Here is a 27,830-nt window from a genome sequence, read left to right on the forward strand (position 1 = left end):
TATAGCTGGCTCTGTTTGTAGTGGTGCAGACTGAAGTTATGTTCTTTGAAAATGAGTGTGGCACTGCTGGGTCGTCTTCTTTCTGGCGTGCTGTGGGAACAGTCATTATCGATGGTGTTTCCCTCCTGGCCCCCCCAGGACTTATTAAAAAATAGAAGTAAGTGTGTACTACAAAGGGGCACAAAACCAGAGTGAGCCATGGCTTATGTTCAATGACTCTTTAGCCGCTTGCAGTTTCTTGCTTAGTTTCCTAAATCTGGATATTAGGAGTTAAATGCAAATTACAAAGACAGGCCCAACAGCATAAGCTAAATTTACTGTGTATAGTTTCTCTGTATTCTAGATTATATGTAATATGCACTCCCTCCCTGATGTTTCCTGGCTACTAAAAAAGTCTGAGTGCAGTTAAGCAGATAGGCTCACTGTCAGGTTTATAAGCAGCTTCCTCCTGTTTAATTGGCAGGAAGAGCAGGTACCAACTCTCCTATTCCTAGGCAGTTGTATTTCCTCACCTGTTTATTCATCTTTTCTTTTTTCTTTCCTCCTTTCTTTTTCCTCTCTATTCCCCCATTGCCTCTAACTATGCTCTGTGGTCGCTTCTTGGGTGTATTGTCAGTGTATTAGTGAGGTGAGTTGCTGGAATGAAGCTGTAGTTAGATAGCATTACCAGCAAATATTGCCAGGGTCGGATGAAGTAAATCAGTGACGCTCTGGTCTTGCACTTCGTGCTGCTGGGCTAGTAAGTACAAAGCAGTAGTGAAATCCAGTGCAGTTACTGGTAATCTATTGTCATCTGATTATCAGGAATCAGAGAAGATGCATGTGAATGAGAAATTGCAAAAGGCAGGATTATTTATCCTGAAAAGGGAAGCTGGTCGTGTGTGCTTGTCTTGGGAGATTTTATAGCGTAAATGGATCTCTGCTGATAATAACAAGAAAACAAGAAGACCAGTGAATTAGCAACAATTTTGAGGAAGTACTGTTTCGTAACATGCTTTGATTCATATGCTACGGCTGAATGAAAAATAGATCTGAATAATTTTATGATCATTAACTTATAACAAGGTAAACTGAAATGAGAGGAAACCCTTTAGTTTAGGTGAAGTACTTTATGCTATAGACATAAACTGATCTCCTCCTAGAGTTGGGAACATGTTTCCCTGCCTCATGTAGTGTTATGCAACTGCTGAGCTACCCCGCGGGGATTTTTGACTTTGTGTTCAAGCAGCAGTTATTAGCCTGTCCTGGAGCAGGACATTGGACCACATGACAAATGGTCTGTCCTGGATTGGTAAACCATGTGAGTACCAGTAGTAGTAGACAAGAGACCATATATGATTGTACTACTGAACTAAAGAAATAAAAAATAATTTAATTTAAATCATTATAGACAGAGCCCCAATCTCCACTGAGGGAGACAGAACGGAGGGAGGGCAAAGGGAGAGCTTGAACAGTGGTGTAACTGCTGGAGGGGAAGGGGTAAAGGAAGGGGATGCTGCTTACACTGTCCTGAGTAAATCTTCACAGGCTTAAAATACTTTTAAATATCACTTAAGAGTTTAATATTTTACACTTCTGAGTATTGTTAGAAAATTGTGTAGCCAGTAGTTTTCACATTATTGACTGGAGCCACAGCTTCATCCTAAGGTATAGGGATTTTGCATAAAGGAAGAATTGCAATTTGGGGTATGCTGAAGCAGGTATTTTTATTGTGGTGAATTAGTGGAGAAGAGGTAAAAGCTTTATAGTAGATGAGAAAGAACACTTTACCTTTTCTGTTGACATGAACTCTGAGCTCAGATAATGCTTTTTGTTTTGTACAAATATTAATTTGTGTAGTAGGAATGTTTTTATGATAACTATTCCAAGTGAAAATACACCACAATTTTCTGAGTACTGGGAAAGAGCTGAGAAGGCATTTCATTTTCCGGAATCTGAGAGTATAGTGCTGTGTAATGTAGGATGCTGAGTTGGTAAGCTGTCTGGGACCAGTGGGCTGTCTCTGAAGTGAAGTTGTTTTGGGAAGTACAATGTCTAGTGTAGTAGGACCCTGAATTCTGGCCATTTTCAAGTATTCCTATACCATGAATATATGGCAATAAATTACTTACAGTCCATTCCTTTCTAGGGGGAAGAGAAGAAGTACCAGTGTGCAGTAAAACGTGAATACTCTATCTTATTAAAATTTTGCTACTTGCTTTATCATCTCAATTTATAACATATACACGATCCTGGAGACGTTCATGGCCAACACAAACATATGTGTGTTTTTGGAAATGCTAGTAATTCTCTGATATAAGGAAAATAAATACAGAGAGTTTCCAAGAAAGTTGATAATCAGACTTTTAGAAGGAGTAGTTGGGAAACTATCTTTGTTCCTTCTTACCTAAACTATTAATCTGCCCAATGGTACCATCTCTCTATATATCCTAAAATACCTATTCACATAATTGGAATAATGTATCAATAACTAAAAAAGTCATATTAGTAGAAATTATTTATAGCATAGGCTATCTAGGACTGAATCCTGTGATCTCTGTATTCCTGAATGTACTTAATTACATTCTCTATTCATATGAGTAGTTTAATATATGCTTAAATAATTACAGAGTTACTGTCAAAATATGGAATTGTTTTGTTTCAGAGCCTGCAGTAGGCTTACCAGTATGTCCAGTTTATAATTTCTCATTCTTGTGAAAATGTAACACCCTTTTCTTAAGAAGAAAAATGTAACGCTCTTAAGAGAGACATGGAGCTACTGGAGAGAGTCCAGCGTAGGGCTACGAAGATGATCTGAGGGCTGCAGCACCTGCCCTATGAGGAACGGCTGCGAGAGCTGGGCCTCTTCAGCCTGGGGAAGAGAAGCCTGAGGGGGGATCTTATCAATGCGTACAAGTACCTGAAGGGAGGGTGTCAAGGGGACGGGGACAAACTCTTTTCAGTTGTCCCGTGGCAACAAGAGGCAATGGGCAGAAATCGAAGCACAGGAAGTTCTGCCTGACTGTGAGGGGGAATTTCTTCCCTGTGAGAGTGACAGAGCTCTGGACCAGGTTGCCCAGAGTAACCTGGTGGAGTCTCCTTCTCTGGAGATCTTCAAGGCCCGCCTGGCTGCAACCCTGTCTAAGATGCTCTAGGTGACCCTGCTGAGCAGGGAGGTTGGACTAGTTGATCTCCAGAGGTCCCTTCCAACCTCACTGATTCTATGATTCTATGATTCTTTCCATAAGGCAGAAGTTACCTGTAGAGACTACCCAATACTGACATGCTTAAGATGAAGCAAGTGCATAAGTACTTAGTAGTGTGTGCCTAGATGACCGTATTTTTTTTTTCCCTCAAAGCTGTTTTTGTGCCAATCTCATCAGGGAAAAAGGTATGTTTTTGGCAATACTCAGTTTATCACTTAGCGCTGAAATAAGCTGTTAATACAGAGAGGCTTTTAGGGAGGAAGGGAAAGAAGCATTCCTTTGGAGTTTTTTTTGCATGTAGTGCTTTAACCATAGTTCTCAAAGTAACAAAAACTACACACAAAATGTACATGTCTCGACTTCCCATGATGTCTGAAGTTTTCTCCAGATTCATAGAAAATGAAAATATGTTTTCTGGTAGACTAGAGACTGGTTATACAGCATTTAATTTCTCAAAATCAGGTAAAGTGGAGTGTCCATTTCTTTTTCATAAAAAGTGTTCAACTGTTTGAAGAGAAGGATTTTTGGTTTTAAACTCCAGTGACTTGGTTTTCCTCTCATTTGCTGTGTTGTAAATTCATGATCAAAGTGGCTTATAGTGAATGAGAGGAAAAAAATGGAATTAAGGGTTTGGCTAATTTTTTTTTTTCTATTAATGTATACTAAATAACAAGGTCAGAATACTGAAAGAGCGTGTGGTTGAGTTAGAAGCCTCAGGCAGTTGCAAATCAGTATGGGAGTATGAGGAAAGATTAAATAGAGAGAACCATGGCAACCATATAACATTTGTGAATGAATCTGTGTTTCCATATGGCAGTTTCTAATGTATGGTACTGCATATTCTAAAATAGATGTATTCAAAGTAGGTTGGCACAGAAACTACAATCCATATTTGGTGAATGGTTATTAGAAATGATCTCTGTTTATACCTTGAATATCTTCATTTCATGGAAAATGTAGACATAACAAGATAATTCATTCTTTAACCTAATGTGCTTATTGACTAGAAGTGAAGTTTATTGCTGGAAGTGATGTTTGTTTATAATTAAGCATTGTTTTTGAGTATAAAAACCTGATCTCATCAGTTATGTATTTGGATCATATCTGGATGTGCTGTTTCTTTTCAGTGACTGTTAAAACACAGTGTGTGTAAAGTCAGAAGATACAGATGGTACTGTGGAAATGTTTCATGTCAAATCATTGTTGTTCAAACACTTTTTCTGTTTTTATTTTAAAACAGTAGGCATGATAGGGCTTGATCCTTCCCAACTATTGGAAAAGCTGTAATGCTATCTTAAGGAGTTCCCTGTCGTAGTGAAAAGCACTGCCAGAACCTTTTAAAGAGGCTGAAGGCTAGTGGGTAACTGCCTGTACTGTGAGCCTCAATAACTGGAATCAAATGATTCTAGGTACCTTTTCTTAGGACTTCTTTTTGGAGAGGGAAGATCTTGGAAGAATACTCTAAATATTGAAATTTTTACATCAGGTAGTCTTTGAAAAAAAATACTTCCAATATCTTGTTTTTACTGTCACTCAGAGTAGCTCTAGTAAAATGGCCGAAGTTGGAAGGGACCCCTGGAGTCCCTTCTAGTTTAACCTCCCTGCTCAAGCAGGGGCACCTAGAGCATGCTGCACAAGATTGCATCCAGATGGGTTTTGAATACCTCCAGAGAAGGAGACTCCACAGCTTCTCTGGGCAACCTCTTCCAGTGCTCTGTCACACACACACACACACACACACACACACACTGGTGAAGAAGTTTTTCCTCATGTTCAAGGGGTACTTCCTGTGTTTCAGTTTGTGCCTGTTGCCTCTTGTCCTGTCGGTGGGCACCACGGAAAAGAGTTTGGCCCTATCCTCTTGACACCCTCTCTTAAGGTATTTGTAGACATTGATAAGATCTCCTCTCAATTTTCTCCTCTCTAGGCTAAACAGGCCAGCTGTTGCTCATAGGAGAGATGCTCCAGTCCTTTGATCTTCTTCGTAGCCCTATGCTGAGCTCTTTTCAGTAGTTCCACTACTACAGTAGTAGTGAATAGTTCCTCTCACTTGCCTTCCTCTTGGAAATTTGCTTTCTGTATCATTAGAAGTCTGTCTTCTGCAGGACAAGTTGAGTTATTAATAGCTAACTTTTACAGATGTGCATGGCCAGTGTTCTGTGGATTTCAGGAACTTTGTATGCACTTACTGATTTAGGCCTGGACTGAATGGACCAATCTTTTCCAGTTTGAGGCTCCTGTGCCTATTGTTTTCTATTTATTACCTGGTAGCAATATAATGTGAAGTAATGCATTTGAAAGGCAAGGGAGTTAAATAGCTGTTCTGAAGCATGCAGACTTGGGCGGCAAGTGATTTTGTTACCTGACATGATTTTGATATTAGATTATGATACTATTATGATATCAGAGGAAAAAAAATCCCCGAAGTAAGGGTAAGGTTTTCTGCGACACAAGTTGAAAAAACAGTGCACAGATACATGGTTTCAGTATTGCCAACTGTATTTTTCTGTTATTATTATCTTGATTTTTGTGTGTCTTATATCACTCTGCCTTAGTTTTTGGGGAAAACTTTAGCCTTAATGAAAGGAGAGGTACTGGTAATAGAAAAAATGAACAAGGTGGAATGAGGAGAGGTTATTTTCCTTTAGAATGACAGTGTTAGAATTTCATTTAGAAAAATATCAAAGTGATGTTTTCAAGATGACTGTTTCCAGTAACTTCCAGTGCTTCCGAAGCTGAAGCTGCCTTGCAAGTATAAAGCCTCCACAATCTGCTCAAGAGCAGTTTGCTTGGTGGGATCCCAGAGGACCTTGGATGCTTTTGGTCTGAAGCTGAGGTAGCTACTGCAATGTGCTTTCCTGGCACTGTAAAAATCTGGAATTGTACATACTTTCAAATGAGGTGGAATATAAATATTGCAGTGGCCCAATGGAGAGCTGGGAGGGGGAAATAAGAGAAATGGCAAGAATTGCTATCAACTTCCTATTTCTTCATTAAAAAAAAAAAAAATCAGTGCTCATCAAAGGAAAAAGAAGAATACACTTCACCATTTCCAAGCTGTTTTTATGGATATGCTAGTTTTGTCTAGCACAGATCTGTATGGAGATGGAAAGATCGAACATCTCTGATATAACAAACTATTTTACTGTGTGAGTTTCTGCTTCTTACATTCATTGATATATTTGTGGAATTCTGAAGGCAGAGGGAAGCTGCACAAAGGTCACCAAACTGTAAGCCAAGGTAAACAGCCTGTCAGAATATGTTTAGCAAATGGCAATGTAAACCACAAAAAAATATAGAAAGAGGAGGACAAAAAATTCCCTTAGAAAATACATTTCCTGGCTGGCAAGCCCTTGAAGTTTAGAGTCATTTATATGGCTTTTTTTCCCCCCTTCTCAAAGAAATTCTTTGCACAGATTGTTAATTCTATCCATGGTCTCAGACACCTAGACAATAGGGAAGAGGAACAGGTATTGGGCAACACATAAGGGCAAGCATTATGGGCTGAACATGCATGACAAAAGGTATCTTTCATCTCAGTAAGGGTGATTAGCCTACCCTTAGTCCTGAATTTTAGTAGTATTTGATAATGTCTTGAAAACAGGTCCAGCATGAGTGCATTTCTCTAGTCATTTTAATAGAGGACTGTGTTTTCTAGTTTGTACATTGCACAAAAAAGAAAGATTTTTTTTTTTGGTTCAAATAACTATTCAATGCATTTTAAATCTTTCTAAATCAATTGCAGATAGAAAATAGTCTCTCAATTCTTGGTTATCCTTGTTTTCTAGGTTTTCAACTATAAGCTTTGCTTGATGGGGAAATAATTTTGGGTGGTTGTGATTTTGTCCTTGCTGCTCTTCAGCCCTGTCGTATGAAGCCGCGGAATTGTGCAACATCATCTTGTAAATCCTGAAGTGTCTTAACCATTGTTTTGTTAAATTTCACAGCAAGTTCAGACTTCAGTCAACATGTGTGATGCTAGGAATTTTTAGTTGCAATTTTTAATTGCTTAGAAGATTTTCTTGGCTGGCTCTTGCAGCCCATTAAGCTGGATAACTGACAGGAGTAAAGTTATAAGATAGAAATTTCATTATGTCCAGAAAACCCGAGGGGTGTATTTTGTTTTGTTTTTGTTTGTTTCCCTGTTGGCGTAGACGGAATTTCTAAGGATTCCCATTTTTGTTGGTGTAATTACTGTCTTGTGCCAGAGCTCCACCTACATCTGTTTAACAGTAGGAAGGCAGTGCTCGCATCTCATATTGGCTTTTAAGAACAGAAATTTTGTCTGTAATACCAGACTTCTTTGTTGAACATGAAAGAACATAAATCCTCCGTAGGTCCTGAGGGGGAGGTTAGAGAAAGGGAGTAATCATTATGAACCACTTAGAGCTCTACGTACTGTATCACGTTGCCGTGCAAAAGTTGTGTGAGATTGGCTCATAGAGCAGGTTTAGTAAATCCTCCTGAAGGACGATTTTGGCAATTGTGCACACTTCAGTGCAGTACTAGTGAGGGCATTATAAGGTCTAGACTGTCTCCACATTGATCACTTGGAAACGGGTGGATTTCAGATGAGAATGGTAATAGGATAAGGGGAGAGTCGCTGAGATGCCTCTCAGTCAAGGTATCACTGGTAACACATTAACGAAATCAAAAAGCATTTTGATGACAGAGGACACCTTGCTTGCAAATACTGCATATAAAGATGAAGCAAAAAAGAACTGACTGTAAAAGAAAAACCTGAATAACTTTGCTCAGCCTGTCTTGTGTATCAGAAAGCTGAGTTTTGTTTGGGTTTTACAGGGAAAAAAAAGATTTTCTCGTTTCTTACCTTTCAACTAATGGAATCATTAGCATTCATTTTACGGGTCTAGCATTTAAACTGCGTGGAATTTGAGCTGCTTTTTTTTCCTCTAGGAGAACTGGAGAACCAAAGGGTGCAAAGGGAAAGTAGCATGTGAGTTATATAGAAGCACTGAATGTCTATACTATGACCAGCTCCTCAAAATCTTAAATTTAAATCCATAAGTGTAATATTTAACTTGTTCACTCTTTGCAAAACAGAAAGGTAGGTAGAGAAGTATTCTTTCATAGCTAGAAAAATGATCAATGGAGTTTATCTTTAAAAGCTTCATAACATAATCTTAAAAAAAAAAAAACCCAAAGCCAGTTTGATAAAAATATGTTCAGCCAGCCTTGAAGCCATAGTACAAATAATATGTTAGTATTTGGGGAAAAAATGGTGATAAAGTAATTCGTATCATAAGTTCGATAAGATTTAAACCTGTAGTACATGGCAGTAATGGATTTTTGAACACAGTTAATAAGTATATTCATTGCATTCATTTTTAATTAAGTGGAAAAAAAATACTAGTCCTTTAAATGGAGATAATAAATGTACAAGTCTGACTTGCACAAACATGCAACACAAGAATTTATTGCCTGCTGTCTAACCAGAGAACTGGGAATCATTATAAAGATTAGCTTTACTGAAAAAAAGATCCAGAAAAAGCTTCAGTAGAAAATGTTTATGAGGTAATAATTTTCACATTAAATATTGCTTGGCATGTTTGGCAGTATGTTAGGGGGGTGAGGGGAGGTTAAAATATGAGTATTTTCTATTATAAGCGGTAGGACTTTTTGTACCCTTGTAAAATATTCAGTAGTATCTACCAATGTGGATTGTTTTGAAAAATATATTTAGTGCATGACTATATATGTAAAAGAACATAAAAATATAAAGCTTGAAACTTTCCCAGACATATGTCATGATTATCTTTAGAATACAAGTTATAATTTAAAAATAAAATGATGACTCAGAAAGCTGCAGCTATGAACTCCCTAATGCATGCCATGCTCTAACTGCTGCAGCGTTGCCTTCCTGAACCAAATAATGCTGCTGCTGCTGCTGAGAGTGTTTCGAACTACTGCGAGAGAAAACGGACTGAAATTCTTACTGTTTATTCTGTCAGTGGGCAGCTGGGGAACTGACATGAAACAGGTTAAAATATTGAAACCAGCCATACCTTCTAGAGCAGTGGTTTTCAATGTTTTTATGACTTGAGAACCCCCTAAACATTTTGCAGTGGAAGTAAGGACCTTTCTGTAGCATGTTTAAACTTATTGATGACACTTGACTGGCTTTTCTTAGTAACCTTTCATGGACCTATTTGAAGTTATTCACAGATCCCCAGAGACACCCAGACCACACATTAAAAAAACAATTAAACTAAATCAAACATTATATGTTTCACTTTTTCTAAAACTCCCAACCTATATATCTTTAGTCAGTATTACCGAAATGTCAGAATCTTTCTGATAAACAGTACATTTAGGCCTTTGCTCAACAAATGTCCCATTGGGATATGCATTACCTTAAAATGTGCTTTAGCCAGAAGAAAAAGCCTTGTAGGAAAAGTTTCCGTAAACCACCTTTACCTTCTTGATTTTTACTTGCCAGCACTATTATAAGTGGACAAGGTTTCAGTAGCAAAACGCCATTAAATTTTCACTGGTGGCATGTGGTGTATTTCTAGTGATACTGCAGTACCAGTTAATGTGTCAAACTTAAGCAATTCCTAATTTTATTCTCTTACTTTATTCTGCCTTGTCCAACATGTTGTACTTGCTTTACATTAAGGAACAAACAAAATCATACTGATGGTTTGTTCAAAATGCTAATTCTGTTTTTATTTTTATTTTCTAACCTCACTGCATGATTTTATTATGTATTTAAGCCAATAGCAAGCTGGAACCTAGGTTTAAAATAACTCACTTTGCTAGCATACTTCAAGCATTAAAAAAAAAAAAAAAAAGAAAAGAGAAAAATTTAGGAAAAGTTTGCAAAATGTAGTATCAATGCATTGATTAAAACAGGAAGTTTCTATAACAATTTTACCAGGAAGTAAATACTTAATTTTCTTTTCTGTTCAGGTATGACTTTGTAGAAGTTGAAGAGCCAAGTGATGGCACCGTTTTAGGGCGCTGGTGTGGTTCCAGTAGTGTGCCAAGCAGACAAATTTCCAAAGGAAACCAGATCAGAATAAGATTTGTCTCTGATGAGTATTTTCCTTCTGAACCTGGATTCTGCATCCATTATACACTTCTAATGCCAGTAAGTAACATATTTCAAGATTGAAAGAATTCAGGAAAACAAAATCTTTGAAGTAGTAGTTCAAGAGAATTTTTGAATTGTTTAGAACTAGCTACTGTTTATTTCTTAATGATAATAATAATAATGAACGATCTGTCTTCCAGAGTTGTACATTTTGTTTCTGCTTTATAACTGAGTGTTCTTGTGGTTTATCTTGGATGGCTTTGGTTTGGGAAGTTGTGGGCTCGGTTGTTTGTCTGGAAACTTCAATAAAATGTTTGTATTCCTAATACAGTACTGTGAAAAAGGCATTTCTTCTAGCTTTGGGAAGGAAAAAAAAAAGCAGCATAAGAATCAGCTGCATGACATTTGAAGAGTATTAGGAAATAGAGAAAAAAAAATTGAAATAATTAATATTAGTCACTTGCCATTAGAAGTACACAGTGATCTTCTGTGAGTCTATCTGATTGTACCTAGTTAAAATACAGATAAAGAAAAGTTATATTCTTCTGATTTTTTTTTTTTTTTTTTTTTTTTTTTGTCATAGTGACAAAATAGACAAGGCATAATACTCAATTTTCTCTGCATTTTTTCCTGGAAAATGCGCTTTGGGCTTGAATGTTGCTTAATACTTGTAACTCTCAGGTAATAAACGCTTGTCTCTTTAAAATACAACTATTCGTTGTCAATACGTTTCTGTTACCTTTTTTCACCAAATGGAAACTCTATGATAGCAAAGACAGTGTTTATAGATTTTCAAGGATTAGATAATGTTCTGAAACATACGAGTGAAGTTGAACTTGTTTTAGAGTAGGTGTTCTTATTTTAAAGAGAGGAAGGATATATATAGATTTTTAAGTTCCTCATAATTCACTTAGTATCTCGTAAGTCTTCTTGTGGTCTGTGGTATTTGGTTGGTGGAAAATATTTGCAAGCTCAATAAAAAAGCTGATCAAAAGAATCCATGTTGTAACCCCAATGACATATGCTTCACTCAAAACGTATTTGACTCACTTGCCTCTTTTGCCATTTTTGTCTTTTCTCTATTTGCAAAACCCCAGTTACTGGGAAGAAAAAAGAACAATTATGTCCATCTTTTCAATAATACCTAATCTTCTGCATAATATGTATAGCATACTCAGAGTGATCTCTATGAAGTGTGGTACTATATATACACATTATTTCCTGTTGTTTTCCTTTTAAGTATTTATAAAAATTTGGACCTAAGTATCTGAAAACTTCCTAAAACAAAAAATACTCACGATCTGCATATTTGACTCCTGTCATGTTAGACACTTTTAATAGAATATCTGACCTGATAATGATAAATTAGATTTTAATCAGTCTCCAAACCAGCTTGGAATATGGCCAACTCTAAAGTTTTGTACACCTGAGGGCAGAATGTAGTAAGTACGTTTACTTTAGCAAATGGTAAAAGAAAATCCCTAAATAGATGTTTTGTGTGGACTGATGCCAGATTTTGTTGTTGCCTCTCGAATACTACATCCCACCTGCTACATGTCTGTTTGATTTATGTATGAACCAGTTTTTGTTGAATGGATTAAACGAGTGTACCTAAAAATACCAGAATATTTGTATAATTGCCTTTATGCAGTTTTGTACAAATGGACTCTCTCTGTTTATTCTTCTACATTTGATTGGAAAAATTGGTTATAATACTTAAATTATCAACACTTGCAAAAAAAAAAAAAAAACTTTAATCATCCGAATACTTAGTCATTAGCGCTGAACATTAATTCAGTAGACAAAAACAGAGTTGATGCTGTAGAATACTTTTTTTCTAGTTGCTCCATTAGTGCAGCTTCTATGCCTAAAAAATACAAGAATGTACCATCTCTCACATATGTGACAATGAAGAAAGTCCCCTTCGTGTCACAGGAATTCAGAACTAGATCCAAAATGCATAGTATAACAACTGTCTTTTCAGTTTGTGAGAATTAGTTTCCAAATCTGTTGTTAAAAGGGATACGGTGTTTTTCATCAGAAGTTCTTCCTTAATAAGCAATGCAGAATAGTTTCACATTTCAAATTGCATAATTAACAATGTAGGTTGTAAGTCCGATGGATGAGTTTCTGAATTAGATCTACTTCATTGTACCTAGATATATAAAAAAAACTGATGTCAAGAAGCTGTATTTGTCTTCAAAACTGTAATGCTGTATCACCTTACATTATAAGAGAGAGAAAAATTTACAATTCCCAGGAATAAAAGATGTCAACTATAGGAATAAGTCTAAAGTATATACATTCCTCCTAAAATATAACTGACTCGCATAGTGATTCACTTCAGTGAATTGGTCCTAATAAATAGTTAAAACTCCCTTTTTTTTTTCTTTTTTTGAGATGAGGGAAGGGTGAGAGGCCTCATAGACCAGCAATGAGAGATTGTTTGGGGAGAAATGAAGCAAAACTGAAATAAAACAGTGCAAGCTTGTTTCTGTATTTGGAGGCCACACACAGAGAGGGGCACTGGACACATTTCAGGTCTTTTAAAGAGAAAGAGAAATGGCTTTGTTTAAATCTGCTGTAATTTATAGTATATATGTATCTTTACTTTGTATATTATATTTCAAACCAAGTTTTCACATGGTGAATAAGTAGCAGGAGAATGGCTATTGATCTGATTGCTCTGCTTCTAAGATATAGTCAGTCCAAAGGACTCCTAGCAGTTCCAGTGTCACTAGATTCAACATTAGTTTATAGACAGCTTTACCACGGGATTGTAATGTATTGTGTAAAAACAGTGTATGAACTATGTAAAAGCAGAATGTTTTCTGAGAAAATCATGAAGCTTTTCTTCAGGTGCTAGATAATTACAGAGTTTAATTGCTTGAATTTCTTCGCTTTAAATTGTGTACCCCAGCTTCTTCAAGAGAAATTTGCCATAATTTTTAGTCTAACTCTACTTTCCTTTCCTCTGTTCTGTAGTTGCTAAGGAAATCTAGTTTGTGTTATATTGAAATTCTGGTGCTACTTTCAACACAACTGTTAATCTTACTTTGCATGTTGTGTCCTATCACTTAGGCTTTGATTACTGGGGAACTGTATTATTCACTACAGACAACTTAGTGGTTGTGCATTTCAACTGTTCAGCTCTGTTCTTCTCAAAAATCGTGTATTTGGCAGCATCATATCAAACCTCCCAGAATTTTGTTGCAAATACTATCTGTATTCCATTTCTTTCCCCCACCTTCTTTCTTGCCCCCAGTTACAGCTCTGATCTGTATGATAGCCACATGCAATTGAAAGAAACATTATAAACTATGTTTGGGCTTCAGTCTTCCTAGTGACTTGTTTAGTTTGGATTATGTCAGTAACAAGTTTGGCGTTGAAACTGGAGGTAATAAAGTCCATTGTTACTTGGGGGAGCGGGTGAATGGGATACTTGATGCCTGAGGTGCCATTAAGGAATGCATGACTGATTGCCAAAGTAGTTATTAATTATTCAGGGCATTCAGAACAAAGCCGCTCCAGTTAAAGTTGAGGCTGGGGTGACTATATTCCCCTTCTTTTTTGGCATATGGTAGCATGTCATTTGTCATTGAAGATCACGCCAAAGATCTTAGCAAAGAACAGACTTAACCCTCTTGTATACAACTGAAGATGAAGAGGCAAATCCAAGAAGCTTCTTAAAGACTGACCTGGTTTAAAAGTGATTTGGCAGGTGTTTTGGGTGGGGTTTTTTTGTTTGTTTGTTTGTTTTTGTGCAGTGTCTGTGTGACTACCTGGAATTAATCCAAGATAGATTTTTTTTTCCTTCTGTTAACAGTAATGTTTAATGAAAGGTCATATTTAGGTCATATAATAACTGTTCCTTTATTTCATCCAAATTGCCCTAGCTTTGTTGTTTTACATCTGAGCTTGTTTGTTTTGTTTGTGGGATCTTTATAATTGGGCTTATTTAAGGAAAAAGGCAAAGAAATTGAATAATAAAAAGTGTAAGCTAGTAAAAGAGGTAATGCTATTACCTAGCATTCCCTTCCTTTCAAAAGTCCACAGACTTCAGATACGTGACCTGTATCTCACGTGTCAAGACAAAAGCTCTATAAAGTCCTAACTTTGGCTGCAATAACTGAAAATCCCACCAGAAATATCACAAAGGACACTGTTGATGCCCTAAAAAGGGTGAAAGAGGGCTTCATCTGCACTCTGAAGACATAATCAAAAGTATTTGAAAAAGAAACAGCATAGTTTCAGAGTTGTTTGAGCCAAAGTTGTGTGCAGCAGTAGCAGCGTGGAAGAGTTACTCTGCACCTTGAAGCGCTTTGGGAAGTGCAAGAGCACTTCAAAAATTCTTCATATTTTGATGAGAACTCTTAAACCAAATCTGTCTTCAGCATTTCCAGTTATTAAGTACCAATGATATCTAAGCCCAAATAAATCAATGAACTTTTAAAGATGCTCCAGCATACAATTAAATCATACAAATTTTCTATGTGGCAAAGAATGATTTATTGTAAGTGGGAAGGGTTTTTGGACTAATTCTTTTCATGGGGATGTAAGTTGGAATAAATTTCTGCTGAGGACTAAAGAAAAATTTCCTTTAAATTTCTTAAGTCAAACATTAAAAGTTACTCAGATAGTGATGTGCCTCAGGCTCAGAACATGAACCTTTGGAAGATATTTCCTAATGAAGTAATAACATCATGTTTTCCTGTGACCATATCTCATTCTGTCATAGGAACACCATAAGAAATTAAAAAATAAATATATTTGAGGCAAATTAATAGAGAGACAAAGTTAGAAATGAGTTTTGATTTCCTAATAAGTCTGTGGGCCTGCACCAAAGTCCGTGGAAGTTTTGTCCCTGATCTGCATAACCTAAGATGCCAGTGTGGGTCCTAGGAGACTCTAAATGGGAAAGACGCATTTAGAACCAAATTTGTTTTCATTCAGTTCTTAGAAATCCTTTTGGTGGGAAAGAGGACAATACCTGTTTATAAGAAAAATGGACTGGGTAATTATCAGCCTTATGGATTATGGCAGCAGTTATCCTTAGTCTTATTGTAATCATTCATGTTGACTTAATTGACATTGAAGTTTAGACCTGTGAACAAGCAGGGAGCACATCAGTAATGAAAATAATTTTCAACCATTAAATTTTAATATTGTTGTCTGGAGAATATTCTGGGAATCCAGATTCAATATCAAAGGAGGTCTTGAAAATAAAAATCATAATATTATAAAAAGATGTTATTTTGAAAAGAAAGAGACTATTTTAGTTATGAAATTGTACACTTTTAGTAAAGCACAATTAGATACTGAAACTCAAGATTTTAAATGCATGGGATTTTTTTCAGTTCATTTTGCACTCACAGTTTGAAGAATAATTCAGACTGAGAGGTCTTTACTAAGCGAGGGGAGAAACGGCTGCCATAGTTCTAAGGGGTGAAAATTTTTTTGAATAGTAATCATTTCTGTTTGGTTGGTTGGTTTTTAAGTTCACTTACGAAGGACTGAATTAGGTATAATCAGGGCAATTACACAGAAGAAATTAACAAAAGGATATGGCCACTCCCTGTAGCAGCTACAAATATTGACCTAAAAAAACCAAAAAATCTAAAAATCTAAAAAAACCAAAACAAAACAAAGAAAACAAACAAACAAACAAAAAAGTTCTATTTTCCATGTCAAAATCTTATAAAACTTTACTTCTGAAATGTATCTTTCAGCATGATTGGATGAGGATCAGATGAAGCTGGTTAGTCTTTTATCAGTTAGGACTAATGCAGTAGTTAGGACTAATGCATTTTGATATGTATTTGAGTCTGAAAATGTATTACTCAATGGAGTTAGTAGTGTCAGGTTCCTGCACCTTTCCAATTACATTCTCAGTTTTCTAAATGTCAGGCTGCCCTAAGTCAAACCAAGGGTCTATCTAGTCCTAGTATGTAACCATTAGTGGTCGTAAGTGGATGGCTAGAGAACAGCAGGAAAAGGGCAAGCATATGCAATTCTTTACCTCTCTTCTACTGCCTCACTTACCAGCTATTTTCTGCATGAGGGGGAAGTCCTTGCACCTATGTGGCTTGCGTATTTAGTAATCCATAAATCTGTAATGGACCTTTTTTGTCCAGATCTTGCTTGAACCCAGGAACTTAAACTTCATGCATTCACGACATTGATTGGCAAAAAGTCTCAGAGATCTGTTATGTATTTGCATGAAGAACCAACTCTTTTGGCTTTTTGAGTCAGGCTACTGGTGATCTCATTTCATGGCCACTGGTTCTTCCAGTGGAAGCAGCAGAGAACAGTCATTTCCACCCACCTTTCTTATAGTAGTCTTGAATTCTTTTTTTTTTTTTTTTTGGTAGATCTTTCTCACGCTAAGTTAGCTCTTTTCAATGTTGAATAGTCCTAGGTAGCTCAGCCATTTGAAAGTTTTTTTTTGGTTTTTCGTGTTTTGTTTGGTCTTTCTGTGGACTCTGTGCAGTTGGACCCTTTTGGAGTTGCAGTTTGGAAACAGGTAATTCTGTCAAAATACCAGTAAGAGATCTGTGCCAGAATTAATCACATTAAACTGTTTGTAAAGCAAACCAATATTTGTTCTATAGTAAAAAAAAAAAAATCAGAGTGAGACATCTCTGAGGCCAAGAGTAAGCAGATGGAATTGCTGAGAGGGGAGGTAAGCTGTCAGGAGCAGCAACCAGGATAAAAGACGAGGAGGCGGCAACAGAACAGGGAACAGGATGTGGAGCACTTCTGGAAGTGGCAAATGGAGTGGTTGCCAGGAACATTTGATGATCACACTGATAATGTTCTCACTGGTTAATTCTTAACTTCTCACAAATTTGTACAAACCTATTAAGTCCTTAGTCCCCAAGGAGATTGATTGCTGTCAGATTGCTAGTTGCAGGGCTAGTAGCTTGGTCATGATCTGGCATAGGCTTATATGAGGAAAGAGCAGTGAAAAGACTGACAAGCTGAAAAACAGGGAAGTAGATTGTAGGGAAAGGGCAGCAACACTAGTAGATTGGAAAGACTGATGCAATAAGCCAGCAGTGTGTTGGGAAAAGAAGGGGAGAGATGTCAGAAAACTAGTAGGGAGACACAGGTAGGGATCGGTGGGATGTGACAGTAGGTGTGCAAATGGAGTATTAGGATTTGGTAAAACAAAAGAAAAAAGAAAAGAAGAAAAAAAGGCTGGGTTGAGAACAAAGATGGACAAGTTGTGATTAGGACTAACTAGAGGAAAAAGAAAACTGGAACAAAGAATCAAGATCAGATAAAGTAGTAGACAGCTTTATACCTCACAAAAATAATTTTGGCCAAATAGAGCTGTGCCTAGGCTGCAGGTAGGGGTGCTGAGTAACTGTGCTTTTGTAGCAATAGGTTGCATGAAAGTAATACAGTATTTTAGGTACTTTGATGAAAACTGGCTCAAAACAACTAATATTTTTGACATCAGCTGGCAAAATACATGTTCCAACAGCATCTAATCATGGCACTCAGAAGATGGCAAACTCCTCCTGCTGTCAGTTAATTCTTTAGCTTAGGGGTTTGGGAAGGAGAGGAGATGTAGTAGGATGAGTCGCATAGTCATGTTTTTGTTTCCTTCAGGCTTTCTTGAGGATGTAGGTTTTTGATTTTAATTACAAAAGCCTGTGGCACTGTGTTCAGAGGTAGACCTCACTCTTCCAATTTGTATGCATTAAGATACAGTATTTAAATACATGTTTGATGGTTCGAATTTTTTTTCTGTAGAATTCCTGTGGAATATTGATTCATATCTATTTTAGAGAGCACAGTCTTTCAGTAATTTTATGGGTTTTTTTTAATTCTTCACCAAATGTTAAATAAGCTACTTCACATAATATACTTGTAAAAACAAACAAAAAACAAACCCCACCCCCCCACCCCCAGCTTCCTGTTCTCCTAGGTCTAGCTCAGTTTGCTTTTTGGGAGGCTACATTTATCTTTATTTTTCAAGTTTTAAATATTGTAAAGAGTAATTGCCTAGTTGACTGTCCCTTTTCTAGATTCCAGGATCAGCATGTTATTCACAGCTTTTTGAGAAGGCATGCAGATGGCTTCTCTGCACGCAAATTCCAAAGCAAAGTGACTCAGTCCCATTCTGACAGTAATTCCCTGACTGACTGGCACAGTCCTAGGTGTTGTGTGCTTTCGCATATTGAGATGTTGTGTTTCTGACGTGCTTGCCCGTGGAAAAAAGGTAAGCAAACGCACATTTGATATTAGGTTTCAGGCAGCAACATAATTTTCAGTTATGCTATTTCAGCAGTGTTCTCGTTGTGTTTCTCTCTGTTATTAAAAGTTCATTCATGCCGCAAACCTATCTGTTGCCTCGTCCCAACAAAACGGGAGTGCAGTGACTAATTAGTGGTGTGTCCTGTCGTAATTTTTCTTACCTTAATGCAAGAAAGAAGTGATTAAAACAGGAACAGAAAGGAAGTATTTGAGACAAAAGAAAAAACAAAAGTTGCTTAGTGTAGCTGATCCATCTTATTACAGATGTGAAAGCAGAAGCAGAGTTGTGAAGGAGAAATGGCATGTGTTTGAGATGAAATCAGCTGTGGAGCAGCTTCTCTAGATAACTGGCTGCACAGTCTAGCACCACAGGCTGCTGAAAGCACCTCTTAAAATTCACGAGAAAAATTCTTGACAGGGTAATAACACTGTATAGTAGCTTCAGGGTGAGAGTTTGCTAGTGGAAAGATTAATGTAGGGTATTGTTAGGGGTGTTAAGAGAAATCCTTTTGTTTCTAAAAAGGGAGAGATAATAAGCACTGTGGAAATACTGAAATTTGCACCTGTCTCCTCTTTGCAGTACCTGGCCTCTGGTGTTACAGGTGGGGATTGTGAGCTGTCATTTGTTAGCTTCTCATAAGTACTCAAAACTTTTTAAATGATGATGATGAAAGGTTTGGCTGAAGAAGCCAGGATTTTTGTTGACAAGTTTTTGCTTTTGTTTTCTTGGGAAAGCCCGTGTAGTCGCAAAGCTGTTGCATCTGTTCTTTTAGTTACCGCTGACTAGAGAGGTGGAGAAGCAATTCTTGGGAGTTGCTTTTGTGGTAGCTGATAGACATTGAAGAACTATGTTTAAAAGAAAAAAAAAAACTCTCGCATATATGAGAACACAGGGCTAAATTCATTCAGTAAAAGACATTTCCAGAGGCAGAATGCTCATGCTGCTTGAGCTTTCACTCTGTTTTTGAGCTATGCAATAAATCATAGGAAGAAAAAAATTTTAAGCAACATTTATGAGAAGCACTAAACTGCTGGGCTTCAAATTGAAGGGAGCAATTTAGTGTATGAAAGACCTGGTTTAAAGGTGCTTGAAAGGTGGAGTTATGACAGCAAGTGGAACAGCCCGTGGAAGAAATTTTACATATAATACTACAGACATTGTAACATTGGTAGTTCTTTCTGGCCCTTTCGACTATGAAAGGATTCTGTAGGGGAACTCCATGCTGTTGCTGCCCTGCCATGTTGTAAAACAGTTCTCAGATCTCATCTGAGCATGTCTGTTAGTTGATGTGGGGAATTCCGGTTGTAAGGATGTAGATATGTATGATCAATCTGATGCTTTATTTTGGAGTGCGTAGCTCTGTTAACCTAAGAGTTGACAGGAGAGTTTCTCAGTGAGATCTTTCTTCTGCATGTTCTTCTAACAAAGTGACAAATTCCCATTCAACAATGTGACTGTTTAGCAAGTGAGATGCTATGCTAGGGTCGTTTCATTAGAAATCAGTATCTTTATGGTCCTGTAAACAGTTATTATAGTAAATACAATTTTTTTAAAATGGATTCTGAGATGTTTTGTTTCCAGGATGTTTCTTTTAGCTAATCTTGTGTCAAATGTAATATGTTTACCCATGGAACCTTTCTGATGCATTTCAGTTCAGATTTTTACTGCAAAGATCATTTACTTATTATGCAGGTATATAGGTGTAAAAATGTCACTATTGTTAAAACTTTAAAACATCTGAAATCCAAAAATTTTTTGTACATGGATTTTGCTAATTCTGACCCTGAACTGAACTGACCCTGAAGTTTTCTGCTGATTGAGATGACTGAAATGAGTATGTAGCCAAGGAGATTAAGATGACTGAGTTGACCCAAGTTAAAAAGATTATCAGATATCACCTTTATTGCTTTTGAGGAAACAGCCAAATGCCAAAACATTGAGTGTTTTCAGCTTGCTAACTGGCAGGACAGCTACCTGTATATAGGTAAGCTTTTAATGTGTAAGCTGTTAATACGCTTGCCCTTGCTTATCTTTCAAAAATCACTCTGATCTTATGAACTCTTGACTTATGTGTGAATATTTATCTTCAGGCATTTCAATGTGGGGTGTTCTGGGTAATCAAAAGTTAATAAAATACTTACAGCTCTTGAATCATCTGTGTAATGCCCTTTTGGCATGGAATTCGCATATATTGGTCAAGGCAAATTCTGTCATTGTTCTTTTCTTGTTCACATTCTGTCAATAAATGTAACTCTAAATTTTGTAGATACTTTTTTTTTAATTGCTTTTCTGCTTCAGGAAGTCATAGAAACCTTTCATGTGGGAGAAACTAATAATTAGGCCTAAAATAGCAGAGCATCTTTTGATGCAATGTAAATGTAGAATTAAGGTTCAGTGTAGAATTAAGGTTCAAAAGAGTTTTTTGAAACCACTTCCTGATTAAAAAAAAAAAAAAAAAAAGAGGGAGAGAGAGAGAGAATATAACTCAGCTTTTCAAAGAAAAACAAAGGTAGATAAATCATCAATAAAAAAGACAAAGTAAAAATTGCCAGAGTTCTTCAATTACATTCCCAAATGTTATTAAGGATGGAAGTAGAGAAGTTACTTTTAGAGCTGAATATTTACATAGATAAAAGACTAGATAAAATTTGAAAGTAATGTCTCTGCTAACAAGTCATATTAAAAATATTAGAACTTAAGGAGCTAACCTGCAGGCCTGTGATGCGGTAGAGGTGATCAGATTGAGTGCTCGACACTTTGGAAATGTTTGACACAAGTGAACCAGAACCTTGCGCAAAGCCCCCTGTGCAGAGGCCAAGAGCCTGGGTGCAGCCTTTTGCACGATCATCAGCCCCACGGCAGCTGCCTGCGCTGTAGTAGTAAACCAGACTCTTGTGGTTATGTACAGCAGAGCAGCAGTACCTTAAAAACAGTTTTGGGGAGACATCATGATGATAGAAGACCAAAGTAACCTTATTTTTGAGAGCTATTAGCATACATCTCTATGTAGTTTACTTGTTCAAACATTTTCTTAAAAATAAGAGTAAGTATAGGAGGAGAAAGTAACACGTAATATATATCATAATATATAACAGTGCTTGTAAATAGTGTTTTATTTGTTGCAGATATTACATAAATGAAAAGGTACACTTTCAGTGCCTTCTGTGATTATTTTGTGAGATGTTGGCTGTCCATAGTTTTAATAAGGTTTTTTTTATTTTTTGTCATTTATTTCATGCTTTTATATGAACTATGTATCTCTTGCTAGTGCACCTAGTATTTTAAAAAACTGTATTGGAAATAGGCTTTAAGTTGGAGAAGGGAGTTGCTATGCTGTTACAGGAAAAAAAAATCAAAAAAACCCCAATTCCGTAACAGGGTTTGATATTTCATTACTTGAAAGTACTTACAGATTATAGGAAAAATTGGAAAAGCAATAAACGGAAAGCTGCCCAAATGTGAACAGAAACAACAACTTTAGTCTGCAGGTCAATATTTTTAATTAAGAAAAAAGAAATGCTTTGTAAAACAGTTGTTTGCTGTTGCTTCCTAAGTTTGATTTATGCCATACATCTCAATTGCATTTCATTTTTGGTATTGAGAGTTTTCACAATTAGTTTCTCATTAGTTTTCACATTGGAATGTCTGTCACTAATGCTCAGGATAAATGTGGTATATACTAAGGTGTATACTCAGTGTTCTTATAAATAATAAGATAAGAACCTTTAAATATCAATTTAATTTATTTGGCTTATTTCTGAAACTATTTTATCAAGCATTCAGATGACACTTGTAGAGAATGGGTTTTGTTCTTTATAATCATATGATTTTGAAGCACACTTGCTGTCATATTCAAAGGATAAACTTGCGGTTAGCTAACAACTTTGTCTGGTAGGCTAATACAATAAATAACTTAATTTGTGTAATGTTGGATTCAGCAGAATGAAAACAGTGCCTACAGTTTACAGAGAATCAGATTTTTTACAGTGCTAGAAAATTCAGGTGGGACCATTATGTCACTTTGACTCATTATTTAAACTGAGAAGGAAAAAAAAATCAAACCCACATCTAACCACTTCCTAGGTTGTAATGAACAGCAGCCCATGAAACTACAATTAATTGAAACTTATAAAACCACAGTTCTTGATGTCTATGTTCTATAATTAGATCCATATAGTCTACATGAAATCATCAGAGATACCAAGAATCTCTGAAAAGCTGAGCGAGAAAATATTTAGAGAAATAAACTCCAGCAAAAATAAATGCAGAAAAGTATATTTCAGTGTGTAAATATTTATTTTCAAATGCACATTAGTAACCATTTATTAAGGGTATATATGTGAAGTTGAATGAGCAATGGCTCTGCAGAAGGCTATACAACTCTTCTTAAAACTATGCCTTTGAAATAAAAAACTTCCCTTGTTTAAATGTTAATAAAGTGCTACATTACTCTATAAATGGATTAAAATTAGTTCTGCTACAGTGTGTGGCACTTGCTTTCTTTTGCAGATAACAGTGAGTTGGTAGTTCTAAAGTATGGTAAATGTTTAAGAGTAGAGGAATAATTTGAAAGGAGATGAAAGTTTGTCATCCAGATTGACATCCCTTCAAGTCAGTGTGATGGTGCCAGCAGTTCTAGTTGCAGGTTTGGGACCATCATCAATAACGAAATAGATTCTTCTAAAACATTGTAAGGAAGATAAATTGCATGACTGAGAACGTAAGTTAGCATGATTTTTTTTCCATCATTACAGAGAGCGTGCAGCCTTTACTCATGCTATGCTAACATGCTCTAATTAACTTAATTTTTTGAAGAATTGAAAGACTTGAGATCTAATTGACCAGATCAGTTAGAGATAATTTGGCCACATCTGTGGACAGTAAGAATGTTCTAACAAGATCTTTTTCAAGCTTAATGGAAATTGATTGATTTGTTAGCAGTGTTCATGAGAATGAGCTTTTGATGTAATGAATTTCTTAATGCTGTAGGTTTATTATGTGTGAGGTGTCATCTTTTTTTATTACATGTTAAGAGGTCTGAAAAAGAATTGCACGTACAAAGGGGAACACATTTATGCATTATAATAATAATAATTAGACTATCTTTTATTGTTTTTTTAATTACAGCAAGGGTCAGGCTGAGGCAGTTACTTGTAATAGTGCCTTAAAATTTAACATGTTCTGATTTAATGCATTTGTTCATGCTGTAAGCAGCACAAATGGTTCAAAATCTCATGAGAGCTATTCAAAATAGTTTGAAAGCAGGCTACTTCATTCTGACTTAGAAGCATCCTTTTTAAGTAGCATCCATACTGACTGAAAAAGTAAAGATGAGCAGAAATGATTCTGCTTTTATTTTATAGCTGATGCTAAAACCTTTCCTAAAATGAGTCAGATGACATAGTATTTTGAGGCTTCAAAGAAATTGTAAATGATACTCGCAAAGGAATTTCTCCTGCTCCCAAAACCCAACTCTTATTAAAAATATGTTCTTCCAAAGTTCTGGGGGTAATCTATGACTCTTTAGTGTTCTTCAAGAGAAAGAGTCCAGAACAGGAAGTAGTTTCATTAGCTTCCATATTGTTATGCGAGTAAGGGATTGTGGGTTGACATGCAATTAAAGAAAAAAAAAAAAAAAGACCACATATTCTGCATTTAAATAGACAGACATAGTCATTGCTTTTTATTACAGCATCAATATAATAAATCTGAATGTACAAATGAAGAAATAATTTCTGAAGAAAAGTGTGTTAGACCTCGATTATGCATACAGGAGAACTGGGGTCATAGCTAGTCAATGAAGCAAATTTTAGGATTAATTCATTTCTAGAATTCAGAATTTTCCATTCTTTCTGGATATTTGTAACTGTTCATTAAATCCATGGACAAAGATTTCTTAGATAATTTTTCACACTGTTTTAAATAGTCCGAAAGGTTTTTTTCTTTTTTTTTTAATATATAACACAAATCTTTCTGGCAATAAATGAAGCTGAATGTTTTTTGTCCTGTCATTGACAGTCTGAGGGGACAGCTGATAATCTGATGCCCTATTACACATTTCTTAATACATCTTCTGTCAGTCTCGTCTCTTCTACATTAATGAAACTTGTATCACTAAATCTTTTATCATAGTTCATGTTTTCTTTTGGTTTTTTTCCTATGAATGTTCTCTCTCTGTCTGCCTATTTCTTACAAGTGCTGGAGATGAAATCAAACGCTGTATTTCAGCCAAGACCTTTCTGTAAGCTCAGTAGTATATGGTGCTGTTATGAGTATGCCTTTGAGATGTACCTTCTTCACAGCAGGATGACTGTATTTTTCTCCTATTCATTATGATCCTGTTCCTTCTGCTTCAGGACTTCTGCTGATCTACCTACTTTGTGTTTATGCTTTTAATTTTTTATTTGTGAATGCAAGTGTCTTTGGAATACATTTTTCTTAAATTTCTCTTATTCATCATACTTGTCCAGTTCATTCTGCCTTTCAGTTGTTGTATAATCATGTATAATGTGCACAGCGAGGTAGCATGAGATGGGAATTAAGAGATAAGGGTAATGGAAAATATGTAGGTAAAGCTGATAGAGCTATGCATAAAGGATATATCAGAACAGCAGTATGGCTAGTAAGTATAGGGCTGTCACAGCTAGCTCGTAGATGAGATGTCTGGCTTGTTCAAACAGTTTGAAAATCTTCACATGAGCAATGCAGTCATAGTCATGCTTAGTAGTCATATCATGCTTTTTAGCTTATTGTGTGTGTTGCATCTAAAGTAAGTTTAAATGTAACAAAATATAGATTATTTTTCTTCACAAATCTTAAAATACAGAAAATATCTAACGTATTTGAGACACTCTAAAATGATACATCAGTACAGAGCTGAGGCTTTTTCCTTACAAAGTAATGTTTTGTTCAAGGACTTTCTACCTTCAAGGCAAGGCAAGCTCTGATTTGCAATGTCTGCTGTAGAGGAATGTTGGGTGTGCCCCTTTCCTTGTCATGCGAAATGCACAGAAACCTGTAATAAAGTGCAATTCAGCATGTATATTGAAATATCAAAATTGAATATACTGTAGAAGTCATTTTCATCATCCTTGCCAAGTACACTTCCTAGTAGTAATAAATAGTCTTTCGTAGTGTTTAATATTTGATGAACCTCCAATGAACCTACTGGGATAAGTAAACAGTTTGTTAACAGCAGCTACCCATTTCTATTTCCTGGAGGAAACTTAAAAGAGCAGATCATTCCCTGACTCCAGACACTTGCCATTGTTCCATTCAGTTTAGCGTTTTATAAGAATTCACCTATTTTGACCTAAATGAGTAATTCTTTTTAAAAAAATCTGCAAATAGTATGTCCTTTAATTATGGCTGACCACATCCTCTGTCATAGAAGAACATACAAAACCTTTTTTTTATTCAGAACAGCTGCAATTATTTTGGCTGTTTATTCCTTATAAAATACTGTTTATCAAGTAAGAGCTAGAGCTTTGTATACAGAGCAGAAAAAGGAAAATCCTTTTGTAAATCATAAATGTAACTGATGCAAATGTGGTTTTTGCATGAATTTTAGATGTGATTGTAAATGAGGTGGTTAATAATCATGGTACTTACTTTGCAGTAAGTTTTGAGCAAGCATCGCTGGTACCGTGTGCATGTGCTCACTGACGTCTTGTAGTTGCAGGGATGTGTTTTGCATCGGCTCATTGGTGCACCTAAGCTTTCACATTACTACTTCCCAATGGTAGGCTGATGTATTTCGCCTTTTAGATGAGAATTTCACATTTTAAACATAATTTAGATTGTGCTGTTGCAAATCCTTCTCTTAATTAGGGTAAAAGTTAATCCACATTTTAGCCTAGAACAGGTACATATGCAGGGCATTTTATTGAATCAAAGTTTTAATAAGAGAAATTGATCTGTGTTGGAATTCATATGGTTCTGCCTTTCAGCTGAAGTTCAGTTAAATTTAAGCTAGGGATCTCTCTACACTGACTTTTCGTCTGGACTATAAAAAAGGATTTAATAGGATCTCATTATAAGTGCTGAGAAGATAATGTCTGTCTTTCTCTTGCTCTCTGTATGTCACTCTTCTATAGCAAACATATATTTGATATAAAATTTCTTGTAAGATTTCCGTTCTAAAAGGGAATAAATAACAAGTACGACATTCATCATAAAAGGACATTCCAGAAAATATCTTTTGATGGATTAAAAAAAAAAAAAAAAAAACTCTAGCAATGCTAATGTACTAAGTATGAAGAAGAAATAAACTGATTCATGCAATAGAACTGAGTCTTGAGGTAGAGTATGTATTGACCATACATATCTTTGCATTTATATTTACATTCACAAGATGAAAGTAAAAGGTTTCTTTATTCCAGTGTTTGAAAAACATTTTTCTGTGAGATATCTACTCTTACGTGCATACAAGTATGCATGTGAATCCATGAAAGAATATATTACTGAAAAGTGTTATTTCTGTCTGCATTTAGTATCTAGGAGTTGCGAACAACACCATGAGTTGTAAATAGTTAACCTAATGTCGTGAACAGAGGTTCCTTGGAGCAGAAGACTGCTAACAAGGTCTACTGCAAGTGATTCGATCAAACTTTCTAGCCTTATAAAGGGCATACCTTCCCTCACACCTTCCCTACATTGAAATGACTCATTGCAGCTGTTAGTTTAAGAAAAAACAAAAACCAAAAAAAGGATGTAAAGAAAATACTATGAGACATGAAGTTCATAATTTCTTTGTCAGAATCTAGTTTTAAATGCATTGTATGTTTGGTTTGAGAATGTTAAAAAGCAAGTCTTTCTGAAGTTTAAGAAAGCAAAATGTTTTGCAGTTGTTACTGTGTTACAAATGGTAGACTTATTTTTCTTCTGGCTTTCCACGTATATACAGAATGGGGAAGAATTCACCGTAGAGTTCATTTAAAGTCTCATTTAAAATAGAAACACTTGTAAACAAGCAGGTAGTAATTACTAAAATAATAAGGTTTTGAAAGATTTTTTTTAAGATAGTAACTTATGCAAACATATTCTCATAGGAACCTAAAACCAAGGATTATATACCGAAAATCAGTTTGTGTATCCACAGCAGTCAGAAGACAAGAAAATGACAAATTATTTGAGGAAAGGACTCCAGATAAAAAATAACATAGTGACTAAACTACTCTGAAACTATTTTAATATAATGGCGATAATATTATGACATAAATGATTCTATACCTTTAGATCTGATTCAGTACAGCACTAAGTGTTTGCTTAAATGCTTTATGTTCAGCTAAGTACTTCAGGAAATGCCTTCAACATATGGCTG

At 35.9% G+C, this 27,830-nt stretch overlaps 1 protein-coding gene across 2 annotated transcripts in view; it reads left to right on the forward strand.

The window, feature by feature from the left end:
- Positions 1-27,830, forward strand: part of PDGFC (platelet derived growth factor C) — a 120,956-nt gene that overhangs the window by 76,823 nt on the left and 16,303 nt on the right. For both annotated transcript variants that reach the window (XM_062574735.1, XM_062574734.1), the window contains one exon: positions 10,119-10,299. In XM_062574735.1, coding sequence (XP_062430719.1) covers positions 10,119-10,299 — 181 coding nt within the window. The remainder of the gene's footprint in view (positions 1-10,118; positions 10,300-27,830) is intronic.

This window comes from Rhea pennata, chromosome 4 (assembly GCF_028389875.1).
Source record: "Rhea pennata isolate bPtePen1 chromosome 4, bPtePen1.pri, whole genome shotgun sequence".
Classification (NCBI taxonomy): Eukaryota; Metazoa; Chordata; class Aves; order Rheiformes; family Rheidae; genus Rhea; species Rhea pennata.